The sequence below is a fragment of the Nannobrachium achirus genome (assembly GCF_963921795.1).
Source record: "Nannobrachium achirus genome assembly, chromosome: 1".
Classification (NCBI taxonomy): Eukaryota; Metazoa; Chordata; class Actinopteri; order Myctophiformes; family Myctophidae; genus Nannobrachium; species Nannobrachium achirus.
In genome coordinates, this window is record NC_137810.1 from 10,435,898 (window position 1) to 10,453,666 (window position 17,769).

A 17,769-nucleotide genomic window follows, 5' to 3' on the forward strand; every position below is an offset into this window, starting at 1 on the left:
AATTGCCTGTCAGAATTTCTAAGAATAAATTGACCATACTATGGTGTTTGTCTTTGGCGCAAGCAGCCTGATATTTACCACTGTGTGTCTTACCACTGTGTGTCAGTGTGTGAGTGCGCAGGCCAGAGTTACCATTATCTTCGAAAGCTAGACAGGGACTATGGTATGAGACTCGATGTACAGTTGCCATGCCAGCTGCATGGATGGAAACTGCTCTGCCAAACTTATAATAATAATAACTAAAACTGCACTCTGTCGAGGTGCCAGCTTGCGCCTTGTGCACTTGTGCCTTGTACACCAGCAGTGCACGCCATGAGGTGCGATAACCACTGGCATCACCACTTGCGATGTTACATCTCCACTGACATCACCAGGAATGCTGGTCCCTCATTGGCTGTTAATGATGACGTTGCCAGAAATGCTGGTCCCTGATTGGGCTACGGGCTTAAACTCACACAGCTACGTACATATCTCTATCTACAATTTGAAACTGACAGAACAGTGCATTCGACATACCGACGACCCAAAACGAAACGAATGCGCATGCGCGACCGAGAGCGACAGAGAGAGAGGTGGGAGAGACACAGTGAGAGTGAGAGAGAGAGAGAGAACTGCCTAGCTTCCACCGCAGATACAGAAATGCCCAAAACGAAACGAATGCGCATGCGCGACAGAGAGAGAGAGAGAGAGAGAGAGAGAGAGAGCAAGACAGTGAGTGAGAGAGAGAGAGAGAGAGAGAGAGAGAGAGGGGGGGGAGGGAGAGAGAGACACAGTGAGAGAGAGAGAGAGAACTGCCTAGCTTCCACCGCAGATACAGAAATGCGTCTCCGTAAATGCCAAAACGAAACGAATGCGCATGCGCGACAGAGAGAGAGAGAGACACAGTGAGAGAGAGAAAGAGAGAGAGAGAGAGAGAGAGAGAGAGAGAGAGAGAACTGCCTAGCTTCCACCGCAGATACAGAAATGCGTCTCCGTAAATGGCACAGAGGGCGAGAGAGAGAGAGAGAGCGCTCCAACACTCAGATGTTTTCCTACCTTGTGTGCTGCTGTTGACAGATCATATTCCATTGGCCATATAATAATATGGAACAAAATAATCCTTTAGGGGTCCATTTGGTTCCAGCCCAGCTGAATTATGTTTATCCAGCCCAGCTGAATAAACATAATGTCAACATTACAGTTTCATTTTCAGTGAAATGAAAACTACACTTTTCTTCTTCAGGGTTTCCTGCAGGAAAGAGTCTTGACCAGGGGGGGTCTCATTTAACGATGTTTTTTGATAATTAATTAATTAATTTGAGTAATTAATTCACTTAATTTTTAATTAATTATTATTTTTGCCCTATAATAAAACACATGAATGTGCCCATGATGACGGAAAACACTACTACATGCTATCATCCACATTTATTCAACATTGAATAAATACGTTTTTCACAGGACAGTGTAACTTGTTTTTTTCCCCCAGGTTAATCAACCAGCACTCGTGCCATATAAATAGAAGTCTACAGCACAGTAAAAAAAAAAAAACATTGGTGTAAAGTAACTAAGTATATTTACTTAAGTACTGTACTTATACTGTACAAAGGAGATTTTTAGATATTTGTACTTTACTTGAGTATTTCCTGTTTTCAGTACTTATTTACTCCACTACATCTGGGATCCAAATATTTTACTTTTACTCTTACAAAGTTAACTTTAGTTACTTGTTACTTTGGAGATATAAAGGTTTATACTATAAAACATACATTAATACATTAACATAAATAAAAAAAATAAGTTGTCCTTTAAAGTTGTACCATGTAACTTTTTTTATAAAACAAATCTTAAAATGGTCCTAGCTGTTAAATCGCTAAAGTTTTAGAACCCCCACTCCGTTATTTTCAGCTTCTAAAGCCTTCTCTTTATATGTTTTCTATGATCCCTGCCCGGGACCGGTTTTCGTGAAAAAATTGCGTCATCACACTACCGGCCAATCACAGCGAGGGTTATACACTGCCGGCCAATCACAGCGCAGAACATACACTGCCGGGCTCTCTGGTGGGTTTAGGAAACACGCCTTCAGGAAGTACACTGCAGTGTTTACACTGGAGGAGTCTAGCATGTAACTCTCCAACCGCTGCTCGTAGAAGGACACGGGAGACCTCATTGAAAGCGTCTCGGCGAGGCGGACGCGGTGGTCTGACGGCCCGGTCCGCGAGCGAAAAACTGACGAAAAAAGCAAACGCGACCGCGGTTTGCTATACTGCTACAGACCACCAGTTGAGCAACTTACACAGTATAGCTTTAACTTCTTCGGTGCCATATGTAAAGTGGGACCTCTTATATTGCCGGTTTGCCACCAAAGGGTTAAAAAAATAGTGTGCACGCTGGTGTACGAATTCGTGCACAGATGATGCACTATGCATGTACACGCTTTTCACAGCTTTCAAACAAAAAAATCCGCTTGGAAACCCGTTCATAATTTACTTTTACTCAATTCATTTGATAGTCTAATACAATATTTATTTCAAAGAATAATATTTGTGTATTAGTTTTTTTAATGGCCCTTATTATACAAATATACATATAGGCCTACTCTATATACTTTTGCCTACTCTATATAAAAAAAAATGTTTAACCCTGTAAGGCCCGAATTAATTTCTACTTGCCAAAACAAACAAAAAACAAAAAAAACAAAAAAACATTGTAAGGTTTTATAGACATAAAATATAAATCATAACTCATGCTCTAATTTACATGTATGTACATCCCAAAGAAAACATTACAGCCACGTAATGTTAGTCCTTTTAATTTGCGCTGTTTCTAGATACATAGATGGATACATAGATAAAGATAAAGATTGGAATCTCGGAATCTCCATATCAGTTGCATCACTAACAATAATTAAAAACTAACTGTAGTGGCGATCCAAGCCAAACATTTCGCCACTGTGTGGGCACTAGGAAACTGTCTTTGACGCGTTCCATAGAAAACCAATGTCCAAACTTAAACTGCTTTTGGTGGTTCCCATTTATTACAGTTATTTAGTAATCAGCAAGTTTATGTTATGATTCATAGAGAACGGTAAAAACCGTAACATCTCCCCAGTGTGCCCATACCATTTCCTCCATCAATCAACCTGCCTGCTTCACCTGTGAGCCTTAACACTACCTGCTCACACCGCGGCACCCCTCCCCCCAGGGTAAACCCATCCTTCAAGGTATACTCAGGCAGAATGGCTCCTTCACTAACAATAGTCATCTATCAATAAATGTGACAAATCTCTGTCTGTGTGCGTGTCTGTATGTAATCCGCGTATCTCGAGAACCGTTCGTCCCACCGGCTTCAGATTCGGAACGCGCGTTCCCCGCCGCGGCGCGGAGTGCAGTGCCGGGCCTCGACCCGACCCGATGCGCGGTTTTCCGAAACCGGCGCGAAACGTTTGGAATCACCATATGCAGAGCTGATTGTTGACATCAGGCTGTTCCGGAGGAAATCGGCGCAAGCGCTGACTCATTGTGACATCACTTCATAAAAGGCTCTGACATCACGTACGCCACATGAGTCAACAAAAGATCTCTGTGAGTGTGTGTGTATGTATTGTGGCGTCTCAGTCTCTAACCGCTCTTTTTATCAGTTGTGTTGCACAGAGGAGAGGTGGAGAGGAGGCAGAGGCACCCAGAGGAAGCCGCACCGGGCCTGAAGCTGTGTCACTGGAGGGCGGTGCTTGCCAATGAGCTCGGCTCATCAGTCTAATCAGAGGGCACCTGTGAGTGCCCTACCCCAAACACATAAGTAGGCTCTCTGGGGTGCTTGGCTTCAGTTCTCCTCTCCTCTCCTCCTCCTGTGCAGCGGGAACACAACTCTGCGGTAAGAGCCTTTCGGCCACACAATTCCTTCCATCATTGTTAATTGTTGAAAGGCTTGAATAGTAATCGTAGTTTCTCTAATTCTCAGGCCGCAGGGCTGTCCCGCTCCAACCCTCGAGCCTGGCCTGGCATGCTTGCTTGATGATAATAATGATGATGTTGATGGCATGAGAATGGACACTTGAAATACCCTGAAAAGGAAGAACTTATGTTGAGTATAAATACTCCCCCCTACCTTTGAGCTGAAGAGGCAACGGCCTGCCTGGGCTCCCATACCTGAACTGAGTAAAAGTACTTACCTGGCCTTATCTGCTAAAGTATTCGATTGGCTACCTGTCTGAGTACTCACCTGACCTTATCTGCTAAAGTAATCGATTACCTACCTGTTTGAGCACTATCTGGCACCACCTGCTAAAGTACCTGATTACTTACCTGTTGGAGTACTTACCTGGCCTTATCTGCTAAAGTAACCGATTACCTGCCTATTTGAGCACTGTCTGGCCCTACCTGCTAAAGTATCTGATTACTTACCTGTTGGAATACTTACCTGGCCCTACCTGCTAAAGTACTCGATTACTCACCTTGCCAAAGTACTCACCGGCCCTACCTGCTAAAGTACCTGATTACTCACCTTGCTAAAGTACTCACCGGCCCTACCTGCTCACGTGCCGATACTTACCTTGTGCAGCTCCTACCGCCCCGCCTGAAGGCCGGGCGCCCTACCTGAGTATCCGAGTAGCCCCAAGGTATCCGAGTAGCCGGCCCCAAGTGCTCCTCCCCTTTGTGTGCCACCTGGCACCGCCCAGCCCAGAGACTGTTGCCTACCCTGTGAACTGTGTGTTTTTGACGCAAATTTAAGTTGATTTATGCGTTTCTCCTTCTTTGCCAGACCCATGAAATGGGTAGGCCTACATAAGCAAATGTCGGTCTGTCCCTTTTCTATATAAAGGGTATATATGATGATGACATGATGATGACATGCCTACAAAAGGCATGATGTCATAAATGATGATGACAGACAGGGGGGTCACAATGATGTCACAAATGATGATGACATAAGGGAGGGACAGACAGCCTATAAAGGGACAGACAGCCTATAAATGTACCATTAAATTTATAGGCCCAGAGGGTTGGCAGAACCGGGGTCTGGCACAACCAGGTTGACCTGGTCTAGTTTCTAAATAAATGCCGTATAAAACGGTTTAAACTTTGAACTTTGACTGGTCTCACTCTCTTGCCTCCCGTACGCCACAGTATGTATGTAATCCGCGTATCTCGAGAACCGTTCGTCCCACCGGCACGCGTGTTCTCCATATATGGGAATAAAATGAATGCCTGTATGCGGAGCTGATGTCTGTCATCAGAGTTTTCCGCAACCGGTACTGTGTGTGCAGAGATCTTCATATATGGGCATAAGTGAACAAAGACAAACAGATGATCAAAACGGGTCCTATGACAACAGGTATATTGGGGTTTGCATTAAAGGGTGGGGCATTCATTCCCTATTTCAAATTCGGCACGCACGTTCCCCACCGCAGCAGGTAGTGCAGTGCTCTGCCTCGACCCGACCGGATACACGATTTTCTGGAACTAGCACGAAAGGTTCGGATTCTGATGTCTGACATCAGGATTTTCCGGAACTGGCACTGTGTCTGCATAGATCCCCATATACGGGCATAAAATGGATGCAGACAGACAGATACAGATATCTCCATATATGGGCATAAATGGACACAGGCAAACAGATGGTCAAAGATATCCATATATGGGCATAAAGTGGACGCAGACAGACAGATACAGATATCTCCATATATGGGCATAAATGGACACAGGCAAACAGATGGTCAAAACGGGTCCTATGACAACAGGTATAATGGGGTTTTATGTTTGTCTCCTCCTCCATCTGTTTGTCTGTGTCCCTTTATTCCCATTATGGAGATCCCTGTATCTGTCTGTGCCTCCGACTGTGTTGCAGACACAGTGCCGGTTCCCCCTTTAATGCAAACCCCATTATACCTGTTGTCATAGGACCCGTTTTGACCATATGTTTGAAAAAGCGACAGAGATCTCATATATGGGCATAAAATGGACGCAGATAAACAGATAACTCCATATATGGCATATATGGGCATACAATGGACGCAGAATCACAAACATCTCCATATACGGGCATAAAAGGGACACAGACAGACAGATACAGAGATCTCCATATATGGGCATAAAATGGACGCAGATAGACAGCTATCTCCATATATGGGCATAAAATGGACCCAGAACTATAACTGCAGTGATCTCCATATATGGACATAAAATGGATGCCGACAGACAGACAGATACAGATATCTCCATATATGGGCATAAATGGACACAGGCAGACAGATGGTCAAAACGGGTCCTATGAAAACAGGTATAATGGGGTTTGCATTAAAGGGCGGGGCATTCATTCCCTATTTACATTGTTCTGAGTTGGCCAGGTCGCCGACTAGACGCTGCAGCTTCTAGTAATAATAATAATACCTGGAATTTACAGTACAGTAAGGTACAGCACAATACAATACAGTAAGGTACAGTACACTACAGCACAGTAAGGTACAGCACAATACAGTACAGTAAGGTACAGTACACTACAGCACAGTAAGGTACAGTACAGAACAGTAGAGTTCTCAACGGGCCTGAAAATTAAGGCCCGGCCCTAACTGGGCCCTAACTGGGCCTACCCGACGCTCTAAGCCAATTGTATAAGTAGATAGTGTGTCCTTCAATGGTTGCGTGACATCAGCAGCAGCACAGAGCCACAGACCCAGTGCAAAGTAACAAGTTAAAAACGCATCTTACTTCGCTAATCGCTATTGATCGATGCACGACCGAGGAGGCACCAAGCAGAAACCTGCTGCAGCTGCTGCTAGTGCTTATAGCTGCCTGTCTGTCTGCTATATGTGCTTGGTGCTCTGAGCACCGCGGCTGTATAAGCTGCATGCTTTAATAGGCTATTGTAATGCAGACAGGCTATTCATTCTTTGAATCTTTCTTCTAACAATGATATATAACACCTCGGCAGACGGCACTTACCTCTAATCATTCTTGCTCGTGACTCGTCGTCGGCTCTTCTTCACTCGTTAATCATGGACATATACTTTATATATAGTATTAGACAACTATGCTAATAAGCTTTTAAATCTTCGATGTTCTTCTTATTTCATTATTATTGCCCATTTAATTCATCATAAGTATTACACAGAATACGATACTTCAACTCCATTACTTCAACTTTATTAAAGATATGTGTAACAGAAATGGCAATTGTGCAAACTGCAAACTTCAAATAGGCCTACGGCTACAATAGCCTATAAACTAAACCAAACAAACGAAATAACAAAGATGGTAAAAAGGTATATATATATATATATATATATATATATATATATATATATTAGGGCTGGGATGCGATTAAACATTTTAATCTAATTAATTACAGGCTCTGTGATTAATTAATCGCAATTAATCGCACATCGATATTTGACCTGAGAAGCATTTTTTTTCCAAGTAAAACACATTTTGTTGTACGAGTGAATCAACAAGTGAGTTTTTTAAATCTAAATTTCTCATCCACTAGGCCAAGCAAAGCGCTCTGATCGGCTACTTCTCCCTTTGCATTTGTTGTCTCTTCTTGGTTGGTGCATCGCTATGATCCGTATGCCCGAAACTGAAGGTTCTGTGGTGCAAAAACTAAGTGTGATTAAAATGTGTAAATTGTTTTAATCGTGTTAATTTTCTGTAATTAATTAATCGCAATTAATCAGTTAAAGTCCCAGCCCTAATATATATATATATATATATATATATATATATATATAATAAAGAAATTAACGTAATGAACAAAATAACAGAAACCAAGTTTCTCTGAATTCTTACATTCTTATTAACATTATAGCCTAGCTGCAAAAAATAAAGTGACTGAAATAAAATAAGGAAACCGAGTTTCTCTGTATTCTTACATTCTTTTTAACATTATAGCCTAGCTGCAAAAAATAAAGTGGCTGAAATAAAATAAGGAAACCGAGTTTCTCTGTATTCTTACATTCTTATTAACATTATAGCCTAGCTGCAAAAAATAAAGTGACTGAAATAAAATAAGGAAACCGAGTTTCTCTGAATTTTTAAATTCTTATTATTAACCTTATAGCAGCAAAAAAAATAAAGTGACTGAAAGAAAATAACAGAACCCGAGTTTCTGCATCAACATATAAATCAACATATAAACGAATACAACATGTTACAACCAGTATAACATGTAAAGCTATAAATGTCACTTCTAACAAAAACAAAAAAAAATGAAATGTAGCCTATGATGTATGCAATAAGAAAATTATACAAGGAGACATCCAGACCAAAACACATATAGGGTTAAATCTGCCTTTTATCATAGCCCTTCATACCTGCTTTAGTCGATTTTTTTCATTGCTGCCCCTGTTGCTAGATTTCGGCTGCCCCTGTTGCGAGATTTCGCGGGCTCTCTCATAACTAACACAGTGGATTGTCCTTAGGCTAGTGCGGTTATTTCTTTAGCTTCAAAGTTTGTATTTTTTGATTGGATTGTGTTTACACAACGTCCTGAGACAAACCAAACCACTGTTTTGATCTCACAGGCACCCTTACTTGTCAAACGGCTTCTGCTCTGCACCAGAGCAGGGAGAGGAGAGGCTAGAAAGGGAGGGGAGGGGGGGTCTGTTCGGTTCTCAAACCTTTTAAATTTCAAGGACCCCCATAACTCTCTATAAGTTACAGAACTGTAAGCGTCCATTTGGAACCCCCCCCCCCCAAGGAACCCTGAGGTCTCCCTGGGCTCCACTAGTTATGTATTTTTATTGCCATTTTTGTATCATTGCTGTCATTACAGTACATTTGCTGTAAAGCTACCTTATTATGGCAAACGTGATTATGTCAAAACCATAATTATATAGGCCAATTTAGTCACAGACTCCCTTCTCAAAATATTGTGTGCCAGCCAGGGACCCACATATTATTCCAGATTTCTATTTCTTATATTTATTTCACAATTTGGCTAATGTTTGAACTTAAAACTAGGATTTCTAAATACACTAGGCTACAGACACCCATTTAATTATATTTATATCACTGGGACCCCAATTTATATTAAATGTTAAAATACTAGAGTACAAATGGAACAGGTCCATTTGGTTCCATTTATTCACTGAGTTACAGACCCATTAAGTTTCCAAAAGATTCCATTTTACTTTGTTTATTAGCAATATAAAACGTTTTTATATTCAGCAAAATGTCAGTAATGGTATTGTCTGCCTCTCATTATTGTCAAGGAAGAAAGTACTGTATGTCGCTGCCTTGCTTAAGTTTCATCAAGGCAAAAAAAGCACCCGTTTTCACTGAGTCAAACTTCTGGAAGTTTTTTCCAAAATGACGGCAATTTTGAAATTCACGCCATGTGAAAACGGCCACTTATTTTGTCTTCCGTGAGTTTTGTAGTCCAAAATTTGACGGGAAAATACCTAGTCATTTTTGCCTAAAGTACTGGGAGAATAGAAATTTCCCCACAGTGAAAACGGCATACCGTGATTTTTGAGCGGTGGTTACACCGTCTCCTATACGTGGCCGTGTGTGTATGCGTGTGTGTGCGTGTCTGTATGTAGCCTGCAGGCCTGCAGTACCTTTTATGACCACACATGTTAAGGGAGGGGCGCTGTTGTTCAGGCCAGGCCAGACCAGGCACACACACACACACACACACACACACACACACACACACAGGGGGGAAGGGGGGGGGGGGGTAAACCACCGCTCAGTTCACACGGGTGTGATTTTACTTTTTTTCGGACAAGCAGGTGCATGCAAGGAGCCAATATTAACAGTTAAAGCATTGTAATTGCGATTGAAAGCTTCAGAATCCATATTGCGTTCGAATGTTATGTAAGCCTGCCAAACACAGAAGACAGACAGACGTCTATTTCTTTCTACAATCTCCAGCCGCGGTGCTGAGAAATGCAAGCTTGCTCAATTCATGGTTCAAACTTGTTTGTAGGCTATATAGCCTATTTGTAATTAAGCTGTGGGTTTTGATACAAGTCCGGTCTGGAGAACGGGAGACGGGATGCGCTCGTAATGTGATGAAAGCTGGAATCTTTACCAACTCTTTTTACGGTGCTATAGCCTATTTTTTGTCTGATTGGGACGCAATGCGCTCATGTGATGTGATGGAAGTTGGAAGCTACCTACTCAAAGAGCTGAATCTGCATCAAATAGTTTCTCGTCGTAAAGTGTTTTACTGAGCAGCGAGCGACGAGGAATACAGTCTGGTCATCCATCGGTGACGCGTAAAAAGAAAAAAAGAAAAAACAACACGTTGCATAAGCGATCCTTTCTGAACCTTATTCTGAACCTTATGTGACACATAAGGTTCACATGTGTTGTTTCATGAAGAATATTTCTTGTAACTTGTTAAATCCATTGGTGAGAGAGAAAAAGAGAGACGAACAGAAGTGAGTCGCTGCTGCTTTAGCAAGCGTCCAGACAGTGTGGTGCGCGCTGCAGGTTCCGTTGGCATGTCTGCTAATTATAAGTGACTATGGTCTTGATTTCCGTAAAGTTGCTTGTATATATTGATCGTTTCTGGCTGCATTTTATTTGTTGTGATCTTTTAGATCGGCAATTGTCAAGTAGCTGATGTGGATATAGTTTTAAATTGCTTGTGTGGCCTAGATAATATCACTTTTTGGGGCTTATTTTCGTACACCTGGTTGCTTATTTCTCTCGCAAAGTCTGGCAACACGGACTTTCATACCGCCACGGTTTAGTAGTGAAAATGATGTATTTTATGGCTATGCCAGCATTTTTGCTCATGTGAAAACACCCAAAAAACAAAACTCCCGGCAAGTTGAAAATGATTATGCTAATTATTTTGCAGGAAAAATTCCGGAACTGTAGTGAAAACATGCCTTAAGACACACACCAAAAGTTTCACTTCACATGCAGGGGACGGAGGAGGGGGAGCCACAGTTGCACAGAAATCACTTTCACTTTGCAGCTTTTAATCAATGCACAAGGATTTAAGGACATTATTAGATTGCTTAGTCAATTATGAAGGGATTTCTAAATTAAAACGTCTCCATATTGCTTGGGAAGTCTACTTTGCAGAAAATCGCGCGGCCTTTGCTATTCGCTAATCGCTACTGTTTTTCTTTTACCGCGATGCGGTAAATTATTTTAACATGGACTATGGAGTGTCCGAGGGACAGCAGCCCTCCGTTCCCTTTGTTTACAAGTTTCAACAATCTAGATTCTAGCTAACGCTATTGGCCACACCAACAGAACTACTGTGGCATGCTGATGCTGCTTTTTGAGAGATTATACTAGACCCCTGTTCTTCACACTATTCGGTGCTATACTATTCGGTTTTAAAAACAATACGTCCGAAAACCGAAAATGCATTTTTAGCCATTTTCGGACGAATATTCGGCCTCATCCCTAATGCTTGTGTGTCGTGTTTGCACAACTCACTTTGCACTGGTGGGATTTTTTTTTTAATCTCAGAAAAGGTTGAATTTTTTAGCACAAATCTTCTCTTCTGGGGGTCCCTGGCACAAAAAGAAGATTCAGGCGGGGGTCTGCGGCCAAATACATGTTCATTTGGGGGTCCTTGACATGAAAACGTTTGACAACCACAGACAATGGGGAAGTGTCATATCTTGCCTTCCATGCCTTCTTTTAATTGGTGTCCAAGCCACGAAGTGGCTGAGGCCACTCATTGGTATTGTAGTTTTTCTTATTATTCTTCTGCCACTTTTTCTGTCCTGGCCTGACCATGCAGTCGCTTTTTACGAAACTCAACAATTAGTCAGGGAATTTTAATAAAACCCTGGGAATAAATTCCTTACCAAACAATTTCTTCACCAATGTGTTTGTAAAGGTGTCTAGTAACATATCTAACAAAGTTAGATTCAACATCCCTAGCAAAATGTTTGACAGCTAGGGTAATTCTGGGTCTCATTCACTTACTATACACTGTACTATAAGGGAAAAAATTACTCCCAAAAATCTGCTTTAAGTGGGGTGTGAGGGGTCTAACTAGGTGTTTTTAATTATTCTGAATCCATTGCAAGCATTTGTTTTGCACGAAAAACATTCTTTTGGCCAAAAATGGACCCCATACAACCTTGTGAAAAGTGATGACTCATCACTAAACCATAGTTCTTTTGGGTCTGTTTTTAGCCCAAAGAATGTTTTTCGTGCAAAACAAATGCTTGCAATGGATTCAGAATAATTAAAAACACCTAGTTAGACCCCTCACACCCCACTTAAAGCAGATTTTTGGGAGTCATTTTTTCCCTTATAGTACAGTGTATAGTAAGTGAATGAGACCCAGAATTACCCTAGCTGTCAAACAATTTGCTAGGGATGTTGAATTTCAATCTTTGTTAGATATGTTACTAGACACCTTTACGAACACATTGGTGAAGAAATTGTTTGGTAAGGAATTTATTCCCAGATTTGACAGTTATTCTGCTAATTTTCCCTGACTAAATATGGTAGAGGGCTTTGCCAAACGTAGAAAACACGAAGCTCGCAACAATTGGCCAAAGGGTGGCGCTGTAGAAAGCCTTTGAAAGTGCAAACTTTGAACAGGTATAGCTCATGCTCTGTTTGACATACAGCCATGAAACCCATATACACATATGCATCTCCTCATGCCGAACAACTTTGCCACTCTGACTTGTGACCTTTCACCTTTAGATCTCCCACCATTTTGAATTATATGAAAAATAGTTAAAATCCTACTACTCCTGGGATCTTTGCGCCACGTGCACACATTTTTACATGAACTTTGGTATCATTGGACCGATTGGATCATCGGTATCGTTGGTATCATTGGACCTTAACGGGATATGCTGTACATGACCACTTCCACATTAACGATAAAGGGCTCTTCAAACAAGCAGCGTTTGCCGCAGGGGCTCCCGCTAGGATCAGCGGCGACCGCGCCGCGGTGAGACACAAACACACTCGCTCCACGAGTAAACACTGCGTGGTATTTCACAAAGATGAACACAATCCAGCTCTTACCGCCCGCGTACGCATGCACAAACGAGCACGCTCGCGGGGATTTCACGGGACCGTGCCCGCTCGCCTCGCCACCTCTAAACTTCTCTGCGCGGCCAAAATTGCCGCCCGCCTTCTCATTTAAAATGAATTACTAGGAGGCGGTGACCGCGTACCATCTGGAACCCACTTAACACTTTCTTAGGAAGCTAATTTGAAGCATCCGAATTGGTGTTTCAGGTGTGAAGGAGTTAATATCTCAAATGTTCTAATGTGAAATCAAAAACATTTTACACACCCATTTTCATGGATAAACACTGTAGAAAACTAATTGATTAGGTTTCTGTGCATGTACAATTTCACAATATTTCAGTTTAAATATTTTGTTGTTCTGGGCATGAAGAGGTTAATATTTAAAAATGCATAAATAATAAATCTACTGCATTGTACATATTCACTTTCATGGATCAACACTGTAGAAAGCAAACGTTATGCATTTAGATCAAGTATTTAGCATGAAATAAAACTACATTTTTCTGTGGATTTTTAGTGGTTTAGGCGTTAAGGGCAGTGCTGTGTTCTACCTGTCACGCGGGCATACGCAGTATTCTGTGAAGACATAAAAAAAATTAAAAAAAAAGAGTATGCCCTCATGAACCTTTCAAAGTCTATCTAGGTCGTCCTCAGACGAGCCCTCCATCGTTGTTTCCAGTCATCTCGGTTCTCCATACATCTGGCCAGCTCATTGGTGTTCTGTGTCCCTACGTCTTCCTTGAGTACGTCCACGTATGTTTTTGTGGGACGTCCTCGCGACCGGTGCCCATGTGTTGGCTCCCACAGTACCAATTTGCTGGCTGGAAGCTCCTGGTGTCTTTGGCAGTGTCCTGCAAGTCTCATTCTTCTGGTGGCAATTTTCTCGCTTACCCTTGGTATTCCCTCATACAGGCTCCTGTTGGTAACATGTGCGCTCCTGTTGATGTTGAGTACTGCACGCAACATTCTAGTGTAGCACCCATTTAGAGACTTCTGCAGGGTTGGCTTCAGGGTCCAGCATTCACTGCCATAGAGGAGAACAGACTCCACTGTTGCAAAGAAGAAGCTAAGTTTGATTTGGCGGGGGAGGCTAGAGTTCCATACACTGCTCATGCCGTTCAGGGCCCTCCAAGCGAGTGCCTTCCTTACTTTGAGGTCTTTCTCAGTTGAGTCGACCCATGCGCCCAGGTACTTGAAGTCCTTGACTTCCTTCAACACAGCTCCTTCTGTTGTTGTCAGAGGTGAGTGATCAGGTAGGTTATAGGTGATAACCTCAGTTTTCTTAGCATTTAGCCTGAGACCAACTTTGGCACACTCTATCTCCACCCTGCTGTACCCTAGTGTATCTGATATACATTATGCACTGGCATATGCCCTGGCCACAGGAATAGCCGCGGATCATAGGTTATAGTATGCCCTCAAGAAAAGTCTAGAACACACCACTGGCTAAGGGGTAAATAACAAAAAATGCCCAAGGGATATCACTGGGCACTTAGGGTCCCCAGTTCAGGTATGATTATTTTGGGGGGTTGCGGCTTGAAACGGTTGAGAACCACTGATTTAGAGAGCATGAGAGTTAGGAACGCTGTATTCATTGCTACTTGATTGCTGCCTGTTCACAGCACTTCTTTGAAGGGGTGGAGGCGCGCGTGGCACAGGGGATCCGTGAGGAGGAGGTGAGCTACCAGTTGGCCTTCAGCAAACAGGAGCTGCGGAAGGTCATCAAGGAGTACCCCGGCAAGGAGGTGAAGAAGGGCCTGGACAACCTCTACAAGAAGGTGGACAAACATCTGTGCGAGGAGGAGAGTCTTCTGCAGGTAAAACCCATTCAGTGTTTTGCATATCATACTCACGGACCCATGCAGAGCTTCTTCATCTTGTATCTAACGGTTAATATAACGGTTATAAACTAATTGAGAATGTGTCTTTGTTTTTCTGCACCAGGTGGTGTGGCATTCCATGCAGGACGAGTTCATTCGCCAGTACAAGCACTTTGAAGACTTGATTGGCCGTTGTTATCCTGGATTTGAAATCACTATGGACTTCACCATTCAAGACATGCTGGAGTATTTCTCCAGCATAGCCCAGTCTCATTAGGCTGGCTGCTTGAAACATAGCACGTTTTTACTGCTCGCCTCTACTTGAAGATACACTACTCACAAACATTTCTGCATTGCTTTCAGCTTACTTACGTGTGTGTGTGTGTGTGTGTGTGTGTGTGTGTGTGTGTGTGTGTGTGTGTGTGTGTGTGTGTGTGTGTGTGTGTGTGTGTGCGTGTGCGCGCGTGTGTGTGACTAATGTATGTATAATAAAGATGTAATACTGTGGCAACAATGTTAACTTCTGCAGCTGTACCATAGACTGTAAAACAATAAGGACGAAGGGAACGATGATGTCATTGGTTTCTACAGATATGTTTTGAAGCCACTTTTTCTGCAAATTCTGGAATTTCCTGTCTCGAAAAGCAACCGGAAAACAAATTCTATTGGCTGGAAGGGTAGGTCTTCACTCAGTAGCCCTAGAAGCATACCCTACTTCAGTGTTTCTCAACCACTGTGCCTGGGGACCTTTGGTGTGCCCCTGAGAAGGGTCAAGTGTGCCCCTTGAAACTGCTTGAAAGACAGCGGTGCGAGGCGTTGTGTGCTTGTAGATCTGCTGTTTTCACTACTGTTGTGCGACAGCCTTGTATGATGAAGCAGGGCTTTACTTTGCGTAGAAACGTAGAAATTTGAAACTTGGAGATACAAGGTTTATTCCCGACAGTGATGATATTTACACCCCCATATTATGTTAGTGTGCCCATGGATTCTTGGGACATGAAAAGTGTGCCTATGCAGAAAAAAGGTTGAGAAACACTTGCCCTACTTCTTCATGAATTCTAAAATGAATGGGACCATCATTTACAATTACAAAAACATCATGGTAATTGAAAGAAGACTTTAAAATAGCGACTGAAAGCATGAAGTATTCATGACAAGATTTACTAAGGTAATAAAATTAAGTGTAGTCTGGTCAAATCCCCATCGTAATCAATGGCGTGGTGATTATTCTGAAGCCAGCAGGGTAGAAATAGCACACCCACCAGGCCATTAATAAGAAGAATTATGCTGAAAATCAGCTCAGCTTCCATGATCTATGCTGCCTGATCTAAATTCTGTACATCATTTAAGCCTACTTGTATTTGTTTTTTCCAATGATTCAGCACTTGTTCAGTTGTCCATTTCTCCTCATATATTCTTTCTTTATGTTATATGCCAAATGTAAATATTAAATGTGTTAAGTTGTCAACCCATTTAGTAGTGTTCCCTTTTTTTATTTTATTCTTGAACTGGATTATTGCCTACACGGGGGACGCCGGCTCACAAAACACACTCAAGCTCCAGGATGTTTGACATTTCCATGGTGATGGAAGTGAAAGACAGTGTTACAGTGGAATTAGTGGCCTAAAACTACCGTCCCGTTTCCATTCTTAGCTCCATATCCAAAGTCATGGAGAAAATAGTCTACGAACAGATAGCAAGATATCTCGATGAGAATAATCTGATTTACGAGTTCCAATCTGGATTCAGAAAATCTCATTCCACTGACACATGCCTTCTCTATTTGACTGACCAAATCAAACGCGAAGCGGATGACGGCAAATATAGCGGCATGGTCATGATGGACCTCCAGAAGGCATTTGACACCGTAAATCATTCTATTCTGATTGAGAAACTAAAAGCCATCGGTCTTGACAGCGCAGCAGTGAGGTGGATGCAGTCTTACCTGGTGGGGAGGGAACAGGTGGTGGAGATTAACGGTACCCTGTCCCCCCCCCTCCCGGTAAACTGTGGTGTTCCTCAAGGTAGCATACTGGGACCTCTGTTGTTCCTAATATACGTGAACGACATGGCATCTGCTTGTGACTGCAACCTGTTCCTGTTCGCGGATGACTCGGCTCTCCTAGTCTCGGGCAAGGACCACTTGCAGGTTGAGAAGACACTTAACTCTGAACTAAGTAAGATCTGCACATGGCTTAACGACAACAAATTATCAATTCACCTGGGTAAAACAGAGTCCATCCTCTTTGGATCAAATCATAACCTCAAAAAAGTTGATAACTTCACAATCAAAGTGGGTGACAAGGTCATAACACGAAAAAACGAAATCTCTTACTTAGGATGTATCCTTGAAGCTAATCTTTCCAGTGAAAAGATGACTTCTAAAGTAATAAATAAAATCAACCAACAAACTCGTTTCCTACAGAGGATCGCCCCGATGGTCAATTCCAACACACTGAAGACCATAGCTGGTGCAATAATCCAGCCCCTCTTTGACTACGGAGTCCACGTATGGTATTGTGACGCCCCACAAGCCCTGAAAACTAAACTACAAACAGCCCAAAATAAACTAATTAGGGTCCTGCTTAGACTTCCCTATCAGACTCACCTCACCGCTACTCACCAGTTAAGAGTGGGGTGGCTCAGAGTAGTTGACAGAGTACAGCAACTTGCAATGGGCCTGGTGTACAAGATACACTACACCACTATGATACCCAAGTACCTGTCAAAATACTTTATAAACATTAAGGATGTCCATAATTACAACACCAGAGGCAGCGCCACAGATCACTTTCAACCCAGAGTCAAAACCAACAAAGGGTCAAACTCTTTTTTCTGCTATACCACCAAAATGTGGAAAGCCTTACCGAAGGCCACAAAGGAGTGTGGATCACTAGCATCCTTTAAAATTGCCCTGAAAAACCACTTACAGGCAGCAGCCGTTCGCAACTGGTAAAAAAGAATCTAGCCCAACCCTACCCTCCCCTGCCCCTTCT

General features: G+C 42.5%; 1 protein-coding gene across 1 annotated transcript; it reads left to right on the forward strand.

Annotated features, from left to right (window-relative positions):
* Positions 1-312: 312 nt before the first annotated feature.
* LOC308286011 (exocyst complex component 1-like) lies at positions 313-15,120 on the forward strand (the record flags this gene model as incomplete). Its single annotated transcript, XM_080726971.1, has 5 exons — positions 313-317; positions 3,633-3,705; positions 3,835-3,852; positions 14,576-14,770; positions 14,898-15,120. The coding sequence occupies 5 exons, from the start codon at positions 313-315 to the stop codon at positions 15,048-15,050; spliced, it is 444 nt and encodes a 147-aa protein (XP_080583097.1). The 3' UTR covers positions 15,051-15,120.
* Positions 15,121-17,769: the final 2,649 nt, after the last annotated feature.